Consider the following 19,841-nt stretch of genomic DNA (forward strand, 5'->3'; position numbering starts at 1 on the left):
CTGTTCAGTCCCACCAGGGGCAGGGAGAGCTGTACTTATCAGTCCTGAAGAGCTGGGATACATTCCATTGTAGATCTACTCCTGATTGGTACAGGGTAGCTACTGGCCTCGGCATACTGTGACGCAGACATCAGTAGCCCGGTCATATGTACACCCCGGAGCATAAAAGCTCACCGACCACCTCTGGAGCTGAGGTATGTCGTGGCCTGCCGAGCGGTAGCTGCGACCTGCACACGCTCGATGACCGGACTGGGGAGACTACAAGGATAAGGGTATCCAGCCTGTCACCCAGCCGGCTGTTGATAGTATATCACAGGATCATTCATCTTGCGCAGAAACCCAAGCTTTCTGCATAAAAAAGCATGGACCGATGGGCCCGCAGGGTTCCTAGGTCCTTCTCCTTCACTAGGCAAAATAAAACTGATGCTGCTTTGCAGGGTGGAGGGTTGTAGCCTGAGGGACCGCCCCCTGGGCGGAACTAAGAGTTCTGAGTGTTGTGTTAAAACTTTGCCTAGTATTCTCCTAGTGATAAAGCTAACAACCCATTTGTTACAGAGAGGAGCTGTGTCGGTCGGTGAATAGAAGAGAAATCTAATTTTCATGTTGTGATTGCTGCCCATCTGCTGGTCATCTTTTTCCACAACTTCCTGGATAACCTGTATGCTTTGCAGCTTCTCCTCTGACGATTACTTTTAATGTCTAAGGGCTACATATCCCATGGTACCATACTGTATGCAAGTAGTGATTCCTGTACTGACTTGTCAAACTCCATTACTATAGTTCAGAAGGACGGCTCTGTGAAATGTGCGACACAGTAGTGTTTATTCACAGGGCATAGCGAAAACATGTCAAGGAAGTAAATGTGTTGGGGAGCTTTACAATGTAAATTTACAAACTTCAAGATTATTCAAATAGGAGTAGGCTAGAAATAACTGAAATACAATGTAGAAAGGAATATATGATTTTATATTTTGACCATACATACACTTTAAAACAGATTTTCATCATTGTTCCTTAATGAAGACAGACTGACCGGCTCAATAGAGCTAGCTTAACAAGATTTTCTAGGTGTCAGAATAATAATGGGAGCTTTTCAAGATTCATATCAGCACACAGGTATAGGTTACAGCTCTCTGCCTTTCAATAAAATCTTTTTGCTAACGAACAGAAACATAATGGAAAAAAAAAACAGTCATAAACGAACAGACAAAACTGTTTATTAATAACACCGCATTAAACAGTCAACTGTGCTGTAACTCACAGCAACCAGACATTTATTTTTTTTAGTTGGCATTTGACTCTTGAGATAATGAAAAAGCCGAGTGGTTGCTGTGGGTCACAAAAAATTGATAGTCCATCTTATTAAATATGTCTTTGTATCTGCATATAACAACTGATCCTTAATTCAGCAAAACGAAAAAAATAAAATAAAAACCCCAGATTAACAATTTACTTGCCAGAGGGTTCTCCGTGTGGCAGAAACCACTGTAAACTTTTGTAATTGAATTTTAGTGTTAATGCACTGCCTTCATTTCTAATTATTCTTTTAATTGAGGGGGGAGAGAGAGGGGGAGGGAGAGGGAGAGAAGGAAAGGTGGGTGTGTGCGAGAGAGTGAAATAAGCTAGGAGAAAAGAACAAGAGAGAAAACAGAGGATAACTTAGACCCCTTTCACACTGGGGAGTTTTTCAGGCGTTTTTCATGCGCTTTAGCGTTAAAAAAAGCGTCTGAAAGAAGCTGCAACTGCAATCCCAATGTAAAAGCCCGAGTGCTTTCACACCGAGATCCCTTTCACACTGGGGCGTTTTTGATGCGCTTTAGCGTTAAAAAAAGTGCCTGAAAGAAGCTGCAACTGCAATCCCAATGTAAAAGCCTGAGTGCTTTCACACTGAGGCGCTGCGCTGGCAGGGCGTAAAAAAAAAGTCCTGCAAGCAGCTTCTTTGCAGCGCTTTTGGAGCAGTGAATACAACGCTCCTAAAGCGCCCCTTCCTATTGAAATCAATGGGAAGCGCCTGTAAAACATTATTGGCAGCAGCGTTTTGTGGGCGCTTTTAACCCTTTATTTGGCCACTAGCAGGGGTTAAAAGCTCCCCAATAACGCTCGAAAAACGATGGTAAAGCGATGCTAGTTTAAGCAGCGCTTTACAAGCGTTTTTCGGGCGCTGACATTGTGAAAGGGCTCTTACATTGGGACTGCAGATGAGGCTTCTTTCAAGCGCTTTACAGGCGCTTTTTTTTAACGCTAAAGCGCCTGAAAAACGCCCCAGTGTGAAAGGGGTCTGAAAGATGGAGAGAGAGAGAGAGAGAGAGAGAGAGAGAGAGAGAGAGAGAGAGAGAAATGTTAGATGCAAGAGACAATGAGTAAGCAAGAGACTTAGAGAAAAGAGACTGAGAAAAAGGGAAGTTGGGAGAGTGAAAGATGGTAGCAGTAGAGAGGGAGAAAAAGTGTGCGATAGAGAGAGCGAGCAAGAGAGGGAGAGCGATAGGGATAAAAACAAAAGGGATCATCAAATGATCTGATTTGTTTCTTGGTCATTGAACATTGCATTGCTAATGAACTTTGTGCAAAAGAAAGGAAATGCTTTTTTTTTTTTTTTATTTCAGCTAGGTTTACATTATTTATACACAAATATAAAAAAAATAAATAGTGGATTACACTGAATCCCACTTTCAAGGTACTTAAGATGAAAGTATATTAAAAATGCTCACGTAAATGTTACCAATACAAGTAACGTCCATACCACCTTGGAAATGCTATTGTGGTAATATTTGTAGTATTACTGAAATCTTAGACGATTCTTGTTGTTCCCTCTTTTTTTTTTTTGCCAAAGATTACCAACTGAAAATGGGCCTGAGAAACTTTACTAAAAGGAGGCCCCTTGTAAACATCTCCTTTTGAGGACCAGTAGCAACTGGGAGCATCCTTACCCAGAACAGACCATCAATGTAATACTTAAATATATAATTTATTTCCAGGTTTTCAGTTTTTTTCTTTTATGGAAAAGTTTCCCAGTCATTCAGGTAACAATTCATTTCTAGCTATGGGTTTTATAGAGTCCACTCATAATACTAAGTCTTCTGTTCTGCTGTTGTGGCAGCTTGTAATGGTGCGTCTGGTTTTACAATCTGGTATGTGATAAGATATTCCGGGTATGCCTGTACGGAGAATAAAAAAAAGTATTACACCATTTCACATCAATGCAATTGAAATTTCACTCACACTGGGATCACTACCCGAGTATGGCTACTTTTAAGGTCTCATGCACACAGGGCATTTTTACAGCTGCCCCTAGGGTCTTCAGACGTGTTTTTGTTTTTACAGCTTAAAAACGCCTGTCCATATTATTCTATATCTCCATGCACACATAGTCTTTTAGGAGCTGTAAGTGGTACAGGCGTTTTCAACCTGCAAAGAAAACCCAGGTCCTGTGCTTTCTGGCTGTAAAAAAGCATGAAGCTGCTAAACACGTGCTGTAGCATTTGGATCTGGGAGTGGAAAATAGAAGATGTGGCTAAACGCGCATTAACACCATTGCGCAACACTTCTAAAAGAGTGTTTTTACGGCCACTTTATCTTGGCGTCAGGTAGCGGCTTTGCAGCTTGTTTTTTTTAAAACACCCTGTGTTGTGTGCATGAGGCCTAGCAGTTCCAAGGCTTATATGTCATGGTATAACAATTACACTTTATTATAAAAACTGGTGCCAGTACCAAGAAGCTTCTTTTTCCTATTAGTAAGAACATTTTTCCTTCCTTTTAAAAGTTTTTCTTTTATTCATTTTATTTTTCCCTTGGTGTTAAAGCAGACCTTCACCCTCATTTTGTACATTCTTTAGTCTTGTTTTTTAACCATTTCTTTAACAAAATTTCCTTTAAGTACTTTTTTCCAAGTTAATGCCCCCCCCCCCCCCCCCGCTTGCTCTTTTCTTCCCTATGCGAGAATGACGTGGCCAGGACTGCCAAACTTCTACAGGCTTCTGGAATATGTAAATTACATATCCCAAAGGTCTTAAGCTAACTCTCAGAGCACTGGCTGCACATGCACACTGCCAATACCCCACCTTGCACAGCCAGTACTTTAGCTGGGGAAATCAAACAAAACAGTTTCTGAGTAGAGTGCCGAGTACGTATGCACAGAATAGTGAGTCCAGGAAGTAAAAGGAGAGGAATTCCTCCGCCCTTACTACAAAATAGCCACAGCAATAAGAGCTGTGAAATGATGAACACAAAAGTATTGCAAGAAAAGCATTTAAAAGTTATAGTGTTTCTAAAGGCAGAAAGTTTTTTTTACCTTCTTGTAACATCTTGATCTTTGTTTCTGTCTCCTCATTGGCTCACACAGCAGTGGGAGCCATTGTCTCCTGCTGTTGTCATTCACAGCCAGTTGACCATTCAGGATAGTGGGGGTGGGGCCAAGTCATCCTCTGTATGTAAATTTTCCATTCACAGGAGCGTGGCTCGGGAGTGAGCCTGTCCAAGTACCCCCATAGCAAGGAGCTTGCAATAGGGGGCACTCGACGGGGGGGAGGAGCCAGAACCATCGGTGGGGGACCCAAAAAAGAAGAGGATCGACGCTTCTCTGTGCAAAATCATTGCACAGAACAGGTAAGTATAACATGACATGCTTGTTATTTAAAAAAAAAAAAAAAAAGGTGCCATTATTTTATTTTGATCAATTCTTGTAAAGTTCTTCTTTAAGGTCCAATAATAGACAGGTTTCTAAACTAAAACATGGACTACTAGTTACTTCCTGAAGGGTTACATCTCATTTTTACTTTGTTACTTTTACAAGGGCTGCATCATATTTACTGCTCGATTTTGCTCTGTTGATAGGATTACCTTCATTTCTATGATTTACTGCTTTATAAGACATTGTACTTGTACTCAAAAGAAAAAAATGCAGGGCATGAGAGCTTGTCAACCCCAAGAGAAAAATTATATTCTTGGGGCTGTTCTGTACCCCACAGTTGTTACAGTTACAGGAAAGAAACATTTACAGGTTTTCCTTACAGCTTAAGGGCTCCTTCACACAGACGTGTCCGTGTACGGAGCCTGCTCTGCTCAGCGGGGGGATCGCCCAGTCGATCCCCGCTGAGCAGGCAGATGACAGGTCCATCTCTGCACACTGTGCAGGGACGAACCTGTCAGAGCGCCGCTCTCCCCTATGGGGGATCCAATGAAGACGAACCGTAGAGTCCATCGTCACCCGATCCGATGACGGATGGAAAAGTATTTTTTTTCCTCTGTCACACTTTTTCGGATCGGAGCGGGTGGGATGTCAGCGGACATGTCAGCGCTGACATCTGTCGCTACATAGAGGTCTATGGAGCGTCCGTTCAGGTCTGCCTAAAAAAACTGACAGGCGGACCTGAATGGACAGTCCGTGTGAAAGAGGCCTTAGAAAATAATGGCTAGCTGCAGATTAACATCAAAAAAATTCTTAAAAACACTGACTATAAAATGGCTTGCTATGGCATCTTATGATATTTTTCAAGAAGAATTTTAATTTTTCATTTAAATGTTTGTACACAGTGATAATGACATCTGGATGATAGAATTAATAATATTTCTAACTTTTATAGCGGCCAATCAGTTAGGAGAGTTTGAACAGGGTGGATTGCCTGGTAGCACATAAGTGGCCTGGTATAAACTAGAAATACTGGACTGATCAGTAAAAATAAATAAAAAACAAAGTAAACATATTTAAAAAGAGACAGAAACATATTACATATCCCTGGCAGATATAAACCTGGAGCAATTCTCACAGTATTATTGAATCACATTAAATGTGCAAATTTCGCTCTACATTAATGTTGATTCATATGCCATAATGAATTGAAAATGTTAAATAAAGGAACATATTGGATACCTGTTCTCCTCTGTAGATTACATATTCTGCATATGCTAGTCCATTTACACTTGGCCTGCCAATAACAGAGTGATGCCCTGGAGGAGCGTGGGCCATTTTCATTGTGCTGAATTGCAAAAACGATTTGCCAAGTGTCACTCTGCAGAATAACATTTGTCTGAGAGAGATAAAAAGACAAACAAAACAGAAAAGTTAAGATGACTTTCACAGGACATTCAAGTTTGACTTTAGATTTACTTTGCATTGCAGCCTTTCCTTCCACCTTGGTAGGAGTAAAATGTCACTAATGTGTATTTTTGGTAATGATTACAATGGTGCTCAGAATGTGCTTACTCTTGCACCAGTTTGCCACAACATTAGTTTGTGAACCCCATGCTTCACTGTAGATCCAGTACTCAGTGCACCTTTTTTCAGACTACATTTGAATATGATGTACAGCTGTTAAAAGCATCAGCATAAATTAAACTGTGCAGCAGAGGCTTACAGTTGACCCACAAAATATCTCCAGGTATTCTAAATCTCCACAATTTTAGCAATTTTACACCCAATCCTTTTCATTAACTGCTTCCCGGCCAGCCGCTGCAGTTATACTGCGGCAGGTTGGCTCCCCTGGGCGAGCCGTCACACCTGTACGTCAGCTGCTTTAAGACCACTAGGGGGCGCGCATATGCGGCGGTCGCGATGTGCGCCGGGCACTTGCGATCACTCCACACAGAGACCGAATGAAGGTCTGTCAATGTAAATAGACAGATCTCCGTTATGTCAAGGGTGAGGAGACTGATCAGTTGTTCCTAATGCTTAGGAACAACAATCGGTCTCCTTCCCCCAGGCAGTCCCATCCCTCCCACAATTAGAATCACTCCCTAATCACAGATCCCCACCATTACTATAAAAAAAAAAAAAAATTAAAATACAAATACCATAAATCTATCCCCTATTTTGGAGACACTATAACTTTTGCGCAATCCAATTAATATACGCTTATTTCAATTATTTTTACCATAAATATGTAGAAGAATACATAATCAGCCTAAACTGGTGACATTTTTTTTTTTTTATTTGGGGGATATTTATTATAGCAAAAAGTAAAAAAAATTGTTTTTTTTTTCATAACTGTCGCTCTTTTTATGTTTATAGCGCAAAAAAATAAAAATCTCAGTGATCAAATACCACCAAAAGAAACCTCTATTTGCAGAAAAAAAAGGACGTCAATTTTTTACGACTGTGCAATTGTCAGTTAAAGTGACATAGTGCCATATCGTAAAAAAATAAAAAAAATGGCCTGGTCATTAAGGGGCCAAATCTTCCGGGGGTTAAGTGGTTAAAGACTAAGTTCACATTTCAGGAAAAAATAACTGCAATTATGTTCATTTATTATTTTTTCCTATGTGACACTGAAAAAAATTTCACTTGCGATTCAGTGGATAGTGGATGCAATGTAAGGCTCCTGTAGACATTTCCTCTAGCTTTCTTGCCCATACCTCCGCACGGTCTTTCTGTTTAAAAGCTGGACAATTGTCAGTGGAGTATGGGGGCACTCATTATTGCCCTTGCAGTCCAATTAGAACTACAAGCCCTCTGCCTTGATGGTTTGCTGTAAATGAATCAGGCAACTGTGGGCAGAGGCCCTCATAGCCACACCAATTTTGAATGCAACAGCGGCTGCGGAGGAGAGAAACCCCTGCCCACTATCGCAAGAGAAGGGGTGTGGGGGCAGGTACTGGAACACAATTACACCCTAAATACAGGTGTAACATATGCAATGTTCCAAAGGTGAACTTAGCCTTTAAGACCCTAACTTTCTTTAGTTTTTTTGGAGATAATGCATAATTCACAACTCGAATGTTTAAAGAGTAAGCAAGGCTGCACATAAATCACGGCAGAGACCAAGAAACGTATGTTTCTCCAAATTACTACATTTGATGGAGCTATGAGGGAATAGTGGATGTTTAGTAATTTCTCCAAGCAAATATCCATTTTCTTTGCTTCTTGTGATTGACTATTCTTTGTTAAGTGAGTTTTCACACAAGAGTCGTGAGCATGCCCCAAACCCAGGCTGCACTTTGTTTACACTTGTGTGAGCCAGAGCTGGAGTCGGGGGGAAGGAGCTGATGTTCCTAGGTACGGAAGACTTTTCTTGCCTCTTGACTTTACACTCTGGATGTAGCTAGCATAGCACCAGGCTGGATAAGAGGGCTGGCGGGGCGGCATATAGGAGAACCGATCTCCTCTATTCTCCTCCTTTCACCTGCAGGGCTTTCAGTGGCTGCAGGATCAGTTCTCCTATATGCCACCCCACCCACCCTCCTATTCAGCCAAGAGTCAAGCAGTCATCCGTATCTAGGACCGCCAGCTCCACCCCCTTTCTCAGTTTTCCGCTTTCTGCCTCAAGGCCGTTTCTGCCTCCGGAATGATAGGAGAAAAGCTCCCTGTCTCGAGGCCGCTCCTAGTAAGCAACAAACTCTCTGTCACAGCACAGTGTAAAAGAATACACTGTCCAGCGAGTATAGTGTTCCAGGTGTGCTGCTGACTGTCACTCTGCTCCCTCCCATACTGCCCCCCCTCCGGTCATGCTGTTCCCCCCCCCATACTACCCTCCACTACCCCTCCCCCCCATCATGCTGTCCCCTCCTACTGCCCTCCACTACCCCCCCATCATGCCCCCCCCCCAATACTGCCCTCTCATTAAATTTTTTTAAAATATACATAAAAAATAAACGTTGTAAAATAAAATGGTAAAAAATCATAAAAAAATAAAAACTACTGACTGACACCATTCACAGTCCACACTCACGCCAGTGGCGGAACTACCAGGGTTGCAAAGTTCGCACTTGCGACTGGGCCTTGGCCTTCCGCCATCATGGCGGGGCCCAAGACTGAAGAACTGCACATGTGAAAGTGATCCGTTGCGGGACCATAAAGGGTTGCTGGATCAGTGGGAAGGACTTTTGGCTGGGAGGGAATGGCCCAGGACAGAGGGCCCTTCATGGTTTCTTGCACCAGGGCCCTGAAGGTTCTAGATACGCCTCTGACTCCAATAGTACATCAACCTCACAATCTCATTTTAAATGAACCAAACAAAGCATGCTAGGACAGCTCTTATTTGTCCAGTCAGAGCACCCATAGTCTGTCGCAGGCAAAACTAATTACATCGTTTGGCGGGGTCACATTGGTTCGCTGTGGTTTGGTCACAGTGTGGGTGTATGCGTGGCGTTCTTGCGTTTTTTTTCCTGTGTTTTTAGCTTTGATCCCATAGACTTCTATTAGGTCATGCATTTTTTACTTGTTTTCTGAAAGAGCACAATTCTGGACTTTTGGTGTGTTTTTAGAAAACATGGCAAATACGTGAAACTTAATGGAAGGCTATCGGACCACAGCGAAAACCCTGCATAAACCCGCGCTGCGGCCAAACCACAATACATCAGTGTGAAATAAGCCATAAAAGTTTACCTACTTCAAAAATTAATAAATTGAAAACCTCCATTTACACAATCCTATACTCACAGCTGATCCAGAGTGAGGCAAAAAAAAAACACTGAAGCATGCTCCAATTGGATCCAGTGGGGGAAAAAAATCCTTCCTGATGTATCAGAATGCAAATGGATATATCCTGGATCATCAATCTCTTGTGTTGTTAATTATAAATGTTAAAATCCAATTATATTCTGTGCATTTAGGAATGCATCCAGCTCCTTTTTTTAAAACAATCTACTGAGCTGGCCAGAACTAGTTTCAATGGACTAGGTCCATTTTCAGGGCCCTTACTATAAAAAAGCCTTTCCATAAATGGATGTTAAATCTCTTTTTCCCCCAGAAGTAAAGAGTGTCACTCGGCCAGAGTCTGCGGACCCAGAAAGGAAGACGATTGAAGATGGAAGCGTATTTCAATGGTGACAGGGCTTCACTGGAGGGCTTTGTTTTCAGTTAAGTGTCACATAATGTGATAGTTTGTGATGCATACTAGCACATTATATTATCTTATCAGGTCAGATAAAAACAAAACAAAAAAAAAAAAAACTGGTCCAACGGTTTACTACCACTTAAAGCGGGAGTCCGCCGGGAGTTCCGCCGTTTTTTTTTTTTTAAAAGCCAGCATGCTACAAATACTGCAGCTGCTGACTTTTAAAATAAGGAAACTTACCCGCCCAGCGCGATCTCTCGATCGTCTCTCGGGTGCTGCCGCCGCCATCTTGGGTATGGGAATCAGGAAGTGGAGCCTTTTGGGTTAATTTCCCGGTTCCCTACTGCGCATGCGCGAGTCGCGCTGCGCAATAAGGATGGTCCCGCTGCCTCTGGGATCCGTGTGTTTCCCACCAGGAAGCGGGGGACTTTCGGAAAGAGGCGTAATCTACGCCCCTTTCCGCAGATAGCTATGCCGGAAGTGGGTGCAGATACCTGTACTGTACAGGTACCTGCACCCCCCTCCCCCCTGAAAGGTGCCAATTGTGGCGCCGGAGAGGGGGAGGATTCCAATGAGCGGAAGGTCCACTTTAGGGTGGACCTCCGCTTTAATGTTGACAAATAACAGCCATTCTGACCTGTTTTGTTGCAATGCAAAGAAAAATCAAGCAAAGCATTTTAGAGTCTTTAAGAAACAAACCTATGGCAAATATAACACGATCTGTCCTTGTGTGTTGGGCAGCCAGTTCCACCACCTATGCCATATACATATTGGTTGCTTTTGGAAGAGTTTTCTGCAAAATAGATACCAGCTCCGAACATTCCCCCAATGTATGCATGTCGCTCATCAAAGCCTTTGTGAATGATTGCATTAATAAATGGAGAACCTGCACAAAAAAAAAAAAAAGACAAAAAAAACAATCATACAAAATCTTTAATGTTGTCCACTTATTTTTAATAAAATCTCTAATAAACAATAACCAAGCAAGCTCATTAAACAGTTGCTTTGTTTGTGCACATTTTATATAAAAGGTACACTTGTTGAAAATATGTATTTGGTTTAAAATGGGTCACAAATTTCAAGATGGGTTAAAAGGTATTTTCCACATTAATGGCTCATGCACATAGGACATGGACTGCATGAAAAAGTTGTCCATACACTATACACATGTAACATTTGTGCTAATTTTAACATGCTGAGTAAAATAAGAATTTTAACTTGCCTGTAAATTTCTCATCTTGGCGTACAGTACTCGAGTAACTGTGGGTTATAAGCAGCTACGTTTAGGTGATTGGACACTGACAAACATATAACGCCTCCCACTCCATGAGACTCTAGATTTTTTTTAGAAAGCAATAAGGATTGCGCAAGACTATGAGGAGAGGGGTCTGTGTCCTATATTGCACCCCAAGATATGGAATTTACATTTTTTTTTGCAAATGGAGGGGTTGGCTTTCAGGTATACCCCAACAGTCCTGACCACATATAGGCAATGTAAAATCATTTCCCTGTCATATTTTGGGTCAGGACAAAGGAAGGAAGAACAATGTCCTCAATGATATGGAAAGAATAGACTGCCTTGGATTGAAAGGAAGGGTTTGGTCTCAAAGTTTTTTGCCCTTGTGTAAAATGAGAAGGGGCTCTTTACAGGAAAGATCTGCTGATTCAGAAACATGCCTAACAGATAAAATGGCTACCAGGAAACAAGTGGTTCAAAGGTGGTGTCTCTAACATACAGAGATTCATATAAGCAACTCCCAGAAGAAATGTCTTCGAGGGGGATAGTGAGGCAAGAGGTTTCTGGAACAAATTGGATAAAGCAAAAGATACTTGTTTGGGGCCTTAGGGAAGCAACCTTCTCTTGGCAAAGGAAAATTTTGGCTTGGGCTGTGTTAAAGATTAGACCCAGGTACTCCAGATGGTGTGAGGGCTGGAGAGCAAGCTTTAGAAGTTTAAAGCGTAACTCCACTTTTGTTGAGGAAAAAAAAAATTCCACTCTAGGTGATCTATGTACATTGCAAAGATTATAACAACCTTTGTTGCCGATTCCTACCTTTTGTTATTCTGAAGAAATCCATGTGCGTTTGTCTGTGCCCGTGTTCCGAGTGGGTCTAATGGGAGTGGTTTCATAATTATCAGTCAGCAGTGGTAGCTTCTGGGCACTAACGAGGAAAGCTGCTGGGCCTGCATCCCTTTAGACCTGTTCCTATTGCAAATGTCTCACCAAAAATGCAATTTTTGTTGCAGGGGATGCCTGAAATCTGACTTGTATCTTAGGCAGACTTCTGGGAAAATTGGTGAGCCAATCACACAAGCAGGAAATGTTGTTTCTGGGGAGTGGTCAGTACACAGTCCGTGTACAGAACAACTCCATGTAGCCATATTGCTTTGCATTTATAGAACATTACAGTGGCTGCAGATTGAAAAGGAAAACATTTTTGAACATTGATGATACAGGGGACAGTCTGGATGTCAGTACTACAAAGTGGAAGGTCAGTCTCCTCAGGGCTTTTTTTTTTCCAGCTGGAGCATGCCTGAACAGAGTTCTGCCACCTCCAGCACTAGCCCCTTGCTCGCCGTTCACTACGGTCACTTCCACACACAGAAGCCCTATAGAATTTCTAACTTATCCATGATCTATTAGAGATCTAGGCTTTGCCCATTATACCCCTAAAGGGGTCTTCAGGATGTGGGAACCCCTGTTAGCATGTATAGCACCCTGCAGGTAGCTACACGTGCTACCAAGGTAGATGCCTAAATGCAGTTGTGTCTGGGTATGGCCCCCAAGGTGCACATAGAAGGTAACCAATTCAGAAAATGCTAGATAGCTCAGGGCAATAGGCAGTCAAGCTCAATAGAAGCCTCAGAGAGAAAAAACACACTTATAATGTTACAATGTAATGGCCAAAAAGAACACCTCACGCATAAGGTCTCTCAGTCAGACTCAAACGAGGAAGTCCGTAAAAGAGAACTCAAATTAAGGTACCACAGAGACAACAGGGGCCACACAGGTGGAACAATCTGCATGACAACCTACACAAAGGCTTTTTCCACAGAATGAGACAGAATAGGTCTCTGAAACAGAATAGCCAAAGCCAAAGCCTACCCTTGCTGGTAAAGAACGAAAACCTTCTATTCTTTACAGGCAAGAGAAACTGGCATCTTAGCCTCTGTTTGATCTGCAGCTATGATACCAGCCATTTCATGGCTTGACAGTTCAGTTGAGAGCTAACAAAAACACTAGTAACTGTAACAGGTATCATTTAAAAATGCTTATTTTTTTGAAACAGTTGAATTGGTGTGTTTAGTTCAGCTTTAAGGCCAGAGACATCTGCACATCAGACTGGAGAAGCCAAAATGTGCTTCAACACACTGTCAGGAATGGAAATTGGAAGCTTCACAACAGGCTAAATAGGTCTTCCGTGTATGACACTCCTTCCTGGAGATCCACTATTTTGCCCTGAGAAGGGTAGGAAATAGTCAGAAACACACACGACCCTCTGGATGTGGACTTCAACAGCCATGTTGTCAAAGCCAGTGGCCCATTAGGCAGACTGGAAGATCGGACCCTGCAACAGCAAGTCTGGCCTATCTGTCAAAGGATTTACAATGTCCACATACCATGTTGTTTTTGGCCAAGCAGACACGGTCAGAATCACTGGAATGTTCTTAACCTTTATTGTGAGGAAAAGGCTGTGGCAAAGGAAAGGCATAGATCAGGGTAAACTGATCCCAAGGAGTCACCTAGGGCATCCAACCAGACATGAAAATTCCTACTCAGACAAAAACCTGTTCAGCTTGTTGTTGAATCTAGACTACCAGACACCCATCTAGCAGGCAGACAAATTGCTGCAAAAACACCTCTACGTGAAGTGTCCACTTGCCTGCATTTAGATGTTAATGGCTGTGAAAGTCTAATTGCCAATTTTCCACACTGGGAAAGTGCCGGCATGTGAAATTCTGCCCAGGATAAGATCAAATCCACTTCTTCCTAAGCAGTGCAAATTCTTGCCCCCCCTTGATATTTGATGTGCCATTGTCCAATTGCACCACAATGGCAGACAGCCCAATATAGGAGAGCCAGCCAAATTGCCAGAAGTTCCAGGATCATGATTGGCAACTTCCACTTCTTTGATGACCCTGAGGTTCTCCAGAATATCTCCACAGCCTGATAAGCTGGCATCCATCATCAAAACCTTCCAAGTCATTGGCAGTGAAAAATGTAAAGCATTCAACATCTGCGTGGAAATCTACAATTCCAAGGGGGACCTGGCCTTGGACTGGGCATACAGGACCACATGAAAGGTGGCTCACATATTCCCCTGCACTGCCATGCAGACACAACTTGAGACTCAGAGACAACACCTATGAGTGAAGGGACTGGCATTTCTCCTTCAGAAGCAACACTTTTGACTGTGCTGTGTCTAGGACTAACCCCAAATACTCCAGATGTGTCAGAACTAAGGCAGAGTTCTGCATGTTCAGTTTCAACCTCCCGTCTGATGAAATTTTATGTCATGGTCGATTGCTCTCTGAGAAGCAGGTCCTCCAGGTACCCCACAGTGGGAATATGCCAGGTCCTCAGCAATCCCAGAAAGAGTCAACACCTAGGTAAACACTCTGGGAGTTGTGGAAAGACAGAAAGGTTATACCACAAACTGAAAGTGGCGGTCCACTACTGCAAACTGCAGAAGCCACTGGAGAGGCTGGAATATTAGGATCTGCATGTAGGGATCCTTGATATCCACTGACGCCAGTAAGTCCCCTGATGCAGCAAAGCAATCACCAGTCGGGTGGACTTCATTCTGAATTTTGCACTTGAAAACGTTTGTTGAAGCTCTTGCGGTCCAGATATCTAAGTTTAAACCAGACTACAGCTCCGCATGCCCCAAATGCACCCACAAGCTACATTCTACCATATGTTCTACCATATGTTATAGTCATGCTGGAATACTGGTCCCAAGTGGTTAAATTTCTTCACGAGCGCATGGGCTCTCACCTATCTCTATGACCCCGTCAATGCCTACTCGGCATCCTTCCTCTACCAGTAGAGAAGTACCTCAATATATTCCTACAGGAATGATTATTCCTCGCCAGAATCCATTGCCCGCACCTGGATTAGGGCAACCCACACCATCCAGCAATGGAAGGGGATGGTAAACAAAAAGGTGCTGTACTTGCACAGAGGCTGCCCAACCAAGTTCAATAAAATTTGGGATAGGTGGATGGAAGATACGACCACATGCACGGATCAGAACTGATTCTCAACAGTGTTGCTGCCCTCAGTGTGACCAATGAAATGACTAGATGTCTCCTAACACTATGATTTATTGGCCAATAAAAACAGTATTGCGTGCCCTCTATATGTCCTCATGGACGGGCACTATGAGCTGCCCTCTTGGATGGGCCTGCCGGCCCCCTCATCCGGGTTCCCGTATGGGCTCTGTTGAATTAAATTGTATGTACTACATGCATGAAAGTAATGTCAGGTGTGATATTCTTGTTTTTGGTGCCTGTTGCACTTGGTACTTGATAAGGTATAATTTTTTTTATGCTCAATAAACGCTTTTCTGCATAAAAAAAAGGAACTTCCACCCAAGGAGGCACTCGCCAATGCACGCTGCAGGGCTAATTTAAAGCCCGATCCCAATTTAAAGGGTCCTTCAGGGACAGGACTTCCCTCACAGGGGATTACCACCCTGGACCTGCAGAGCACCCCGCCAGCAACATTTAGGATTACAGATACACTGGTTAGCACTGCTGGCAGGATCGAGTGCCGAAGGGCAACACTACAGGCTGTGCTCAATCTTCTCAGCAGGGTGTAGGTACTGTCTTCTCTGTGCCCCAGGGCCAAAAGCGACCAATCTGGATAAAGCCCTTCCTTTCCTCAGCGGGGCTGTATGGAACAGGTAAAAATATAAAAATAAAATAGGAGATGCCTTCTTGTGTTTGTTTTACACAACAAAGAAAAAGCCTATGTAGCAGAGCCCCACAGAACCCTTTCATGGATTTTTCAAAAACAAATACATGCTGAAAAAGGGACATACCATGAAAAAGCATCCGTTCGTTATGGTGGTTGTGGTTTTCTTCAGACACTTCTTTTTGGCGGTGACAAAACCTCTCTCTGAGCTTCTTGTTCACTACTTTTTGAATCTATTTTCAACCCAGAAATAAATCACAAAAAAGACAAAAACTGAATATTTAGAACACAAGAATCGAAGAGTTCTACCCATTCCTAACCGTTTACATGTTTATACCATAAAAATGTCATGCTTGCACGTGTATATTTTTTACAACATGGGAGAATCAAAAGGTATATATTTTAATATCATTTATATATCTACAATATTTATATTAGGTTAATACTGTAATCTGTGCTACAGTTAAAAAAATACTCGTTTCAATGTATATTTTGTAATTAGATGTACATGGGAATGCAATTTTAAATCACTACATATGTAGGCTCTGCTTTCTTTTTTCCTGTGGCTTTAGCTCAACAGTTAAAGCGGAGCTCCAACCAAAAGGTGTTGGCATCCTCATCGCCCCCCCCCCCCCCACTGCCACATTTGGCACGTTTTGGAGGGGAGGGGGCGGGTACCTGGTTTTGACAGCTCTGCGGGGATCTGAGCTGGAACCTCGCCTCCCTCTGCTTCCCCTGCAGTCTTCTGGGACCAGTGATGTAAGTAACTCAGTTAAAATAAACGGAGTTACTTAACGCAGAGGGTAACAAATAATCTGATTACTCTTCCCCTCATGGTAACGCCGTTCCCATTACTTGGGTGGCGTTACCGCAATTACATCTACCGCCCAGGACCAGCTAAGGAAGTCAATGTCGCCGCCTCCATCGGCGAGATTGACACCTCGCGAGCCCCGTCGCCTGGTATGGATTTAAAGGAGAACCCCTACGCCGAAAAAATGGTGTGGGGGTCCCCCAAAAGTCCATAGCAGACCCTTATACGAGCACGCAGCCCGGCCGGTCAGGAAAGGGGCCTCACCAGGCCGCGTGCCCTCAACATGGGGGGAGGGGTGCTTTGGGGAAGGGGGGCCCTGCGCCCCCCCCACCCCAAAGCACCTTGTCCCCATGTTGATGAGGACAAGGGCCTCTTCCCAACAACCCTGGCCATTGGTTGTTGGGGTCTGCGGGTGGGGGGCTTATCAGAATCCGGGAGCCCCCAGATTCCGCCCCCCACCCTACGTGAATGAGTATGGGGTAGGAGCCCGGCTTTCTCCGTCGCCGTCGCCCGTGGGTCTTCTTCCGACTTGGGGGGGGGGGGGGGGGTCTTGTCCCGCTCTTCTGCCAGGCCTCCGCTATCTTCTTACAGCACTTTTACTAGCGTTGACCCAGTCTTGTCACTGTCGCTGCCTTCTTCTTATTCTCTTCTTCCTTCCGATGTTGACACGATGCTCTCTCCAGCCGTAATGGCAGAGACGCTTTGTGTGGCGACTTATATAGGTATAAGGAGCGGGGTCACCATGTCACTTATGATGTCACTGTCCCAGCATCCCCTGGGAATGTGACATCATAATGGGCGGGGTCACCATGTGACATCAACCGCTAGTCCCGTCTATAGAATATTAAAAAAAAAAGTCACAGCTACTTTGCTGAGTAACTAATTACTTTTCTAATGTAGTAACCGAGTTACTAACGCAATTACTTTTTGGGAGAAGTAATTTGTAACTTAACTAATTACTTTTTTAAAAGTAAGATGACCAACACTGTCTGGGACACATCACAAGTCCCTAAAGTCTACGGGACTATTCACCAGGTACAGTGCGACTTGCGCATGCACAGTGGAAAACACCCTTACTAGAGATGGCGGCACCTACACCCAAAGCCAATTGAAGAATCGGGTCGGGTGAGGACATTGTGGGATCCTTGGACAGTTAAGTGTCCTTATATTAAAAGGCAGCAGCTACAGTATTTGTAGCTGCTCACTTTTAAATTTCTTCGGAAGAAGCCTGGACCTCCTCTTTCAGCAGTATAATATTCGCCTTCTAGTGGCTACTCTATAAATGTCTATATTAAATATAACAAAAATATGGAATGCAAAGCATGTAAAAATGTTAGTCACATCAGCTTTACTTCTTATTGAATGCTGCTGTAATAACTTAAAATATGTACCAACTAAAGATATACTATACTTTTGCTTATGTGGTGAAGGCAATGCAACTGAGAACTAGGCAAATTAAAACGGAAATTACTCCAGAAACTTTACATTATCCTACACATTCCTTTTGAAAATAAAAACTATAGACTTGACTGCATACATTATATATTGCCCCAATTCATTCAGAAAAAGGTTGCAATTATTTTTCTCTTGCTACAAAGCATGTGTCACTAACATAAATATCACTAGCCCCTTTTAAATTTTAATAAAGAACACAGTTTAACTGAACATTTTCATGTCCACTTACCCTTATGACATTATATCGGTTGAAAACTCCTCCAGCATTGCCCCCATCTCTGTGCTCACGGATAGAGTTCTGCATCTACACATGTAGAAAACAAATATTTACTGAAGTGGTATATACTAGCTCATGTATAATACTAGACAGTATTTCACAAGTAGAGATGACATTAATATAAACGGAGGAAAAATATGATTTTTGGTACATCACAGGACAAGGGCATCTCTTCATATCTATTGAAATAGTGTTATGCTGCCATCTTCAGATGAATGAACACTGCCAAAAAAGGCAGGAATCTACGCCCAAGCATAACCCTTTCCAGCTCAGCACAGCCTTAGTTTTGTAGCAAGCAATGTAGGGAGAGAGGTGGTAACCATATGTCCTGTGATGTACCTCAAGAAAAGTATTTACATGTAAACCAAAAATCCTATTTTCTCTATTGTATATCACAGGACATTTTCATATCTATTACAATAGGGACGTCCCAAAGCACTTGATATGAAGGGAGAGTAACACAGCAACAAACCAACAGGCGCCCCCCCCCCCGAAAAACAAACAAAAAAACAACAGCTTAGGACATCACGCAATTGCCTGCAAGACCCTCCAACTAGAGGACACATCTGCAGAGGCCCAAATGTCTACCTGCTATAACTTAGTAAGACTATAAACGGAGGACCAGATATAAACTTACAAACATGAGCCACAGAAACTTGATGTAAAACTTGAATAATCCAAGATGCACCAACATTCCTGGTGGAAAGAGCTGTTACAGGGAACAACTGAACATTTCCTTTAAGGTTGTAAGTTTGAGAAATAGTTCCCTTCCTTGGGCCTTCAGGCATCACAAAAGACAATATCAGGTTGTTGAATCAAAGCTGTTGACTTTTGGTAAACCTTTAGCACAAGAACCACATCAAAGGTTTGAAAGGCAGTTTGCAAGAGAACTGTACCACAGGACAAAGTCCCTGTCCCTTTCACCAGTGGTCTACCTCCCTGAAAAAAAAACAATAGTTACTGTGCCTCAGTAGCAGGCATTCCTGAAACCAGAGCACATGGAAGGAAGCCTCCAAGGTGGCAGCTGATTAACTCCAGGCCAGCTGAGACAGGAGATCAAGTAAACTGGGGCACAGCGCCAGGACCCGCACTGAGGCATGGTACCAAATAAGGGAGGCGGAGCACAGTACAGGAGACATGGGACACCCCACCATTCCATTTAGTAGAGCAATCAAAATCTACAACCCATTAGAGGTGCTCACAATTCCACAATGCAAGGGGGGTTAAACATCACCCCTCTTGGCAGGCACGCCACTAGTAACTTCAAAGACATGAATTCCCAATTGGGGGATCACCGGCCTGGACCTGTAGAGCACACTGCTGGTCCATTGGGTAATTTGAGAAAACACCAGCTAGAAAAGGGTAATTGTGCAGAGACTGCACAGACATGACTGTTGCCTAAGTATACTAGCAAAAAACGGAGGTTGTGCCAAGCTGGAGGGATTATGCCTGGGTTGGGGATTCCTGTCTTTTATTGCCATTGTCTAGTCACCCTATCCTAATGGGTATGAAAAAACCTTGTGATGTACAATAGAGATAGTTATATATATATACCCAGGCATAAACACATACAAGATCCTTTATCAGTGGATGGGCAAATTATGATGTTCC

The 19,841-nt window shown here is 43.1% G+C and overlaps 1 protein-coding gene across 2 annotated transcripts in view; it reads right to left on the reverse strand.

Annotated features, from left to right (window-relative positions):
• Positions 1-945: 945 nt before the first annotated feature.
• TNKS (tankyrase) overlaps positions 946-19,841 on the reverse strand; it is a 315,565-nt gene continuing 296,669 nt past the window's right edge. For both annotated transcript variants that reach the window (XM_077476246.1, XM_077476244.1), the window contains exons 23-27: positions 18,183-18,257; positions 15,815-15,920; positions 10,467-10,653; positions 5,867-6,023; positions 946-3,155 (exon numbers count right to left, since the gene is read on the reverse strand). In XM_077476246.1, coding sequence (XP_077332372.1) covers positions 3,069-3,155; positions 5,867-6,023; positions 10,467-10,653; positions 15,815-15,920; positions 18,183-18,257 — 612 coding nt within the window. In that variant the 3' untranslated portion in view covers positions 946-3,068. The remainder of the gene's footprint in view (positions 3,156-5,866; positions 6,024-10,466; positions 10,654-15,814; positions 15,921-18,182; positions 18,258-19,841) is intronic.

The sequence above is a fragment of the Lithobates pipiens genome, unplaced genomic scaffold (assembly GCF_037356315.1).
Source record: "Lithobates pipiens isolate NorthernLeopardFrog02 unplaced genomic scaffold, aLitPip1_a1.2 Scaffold_13, whole genome shotgun sequence".
In the NCBI taxonomy this organism is placed as follows: domain Eukaryota; kingdom Metazoa; phylum Chordata; class Amphibia; order Anura; family Ranidae; genus Lithobates; species Lithobates pipiens.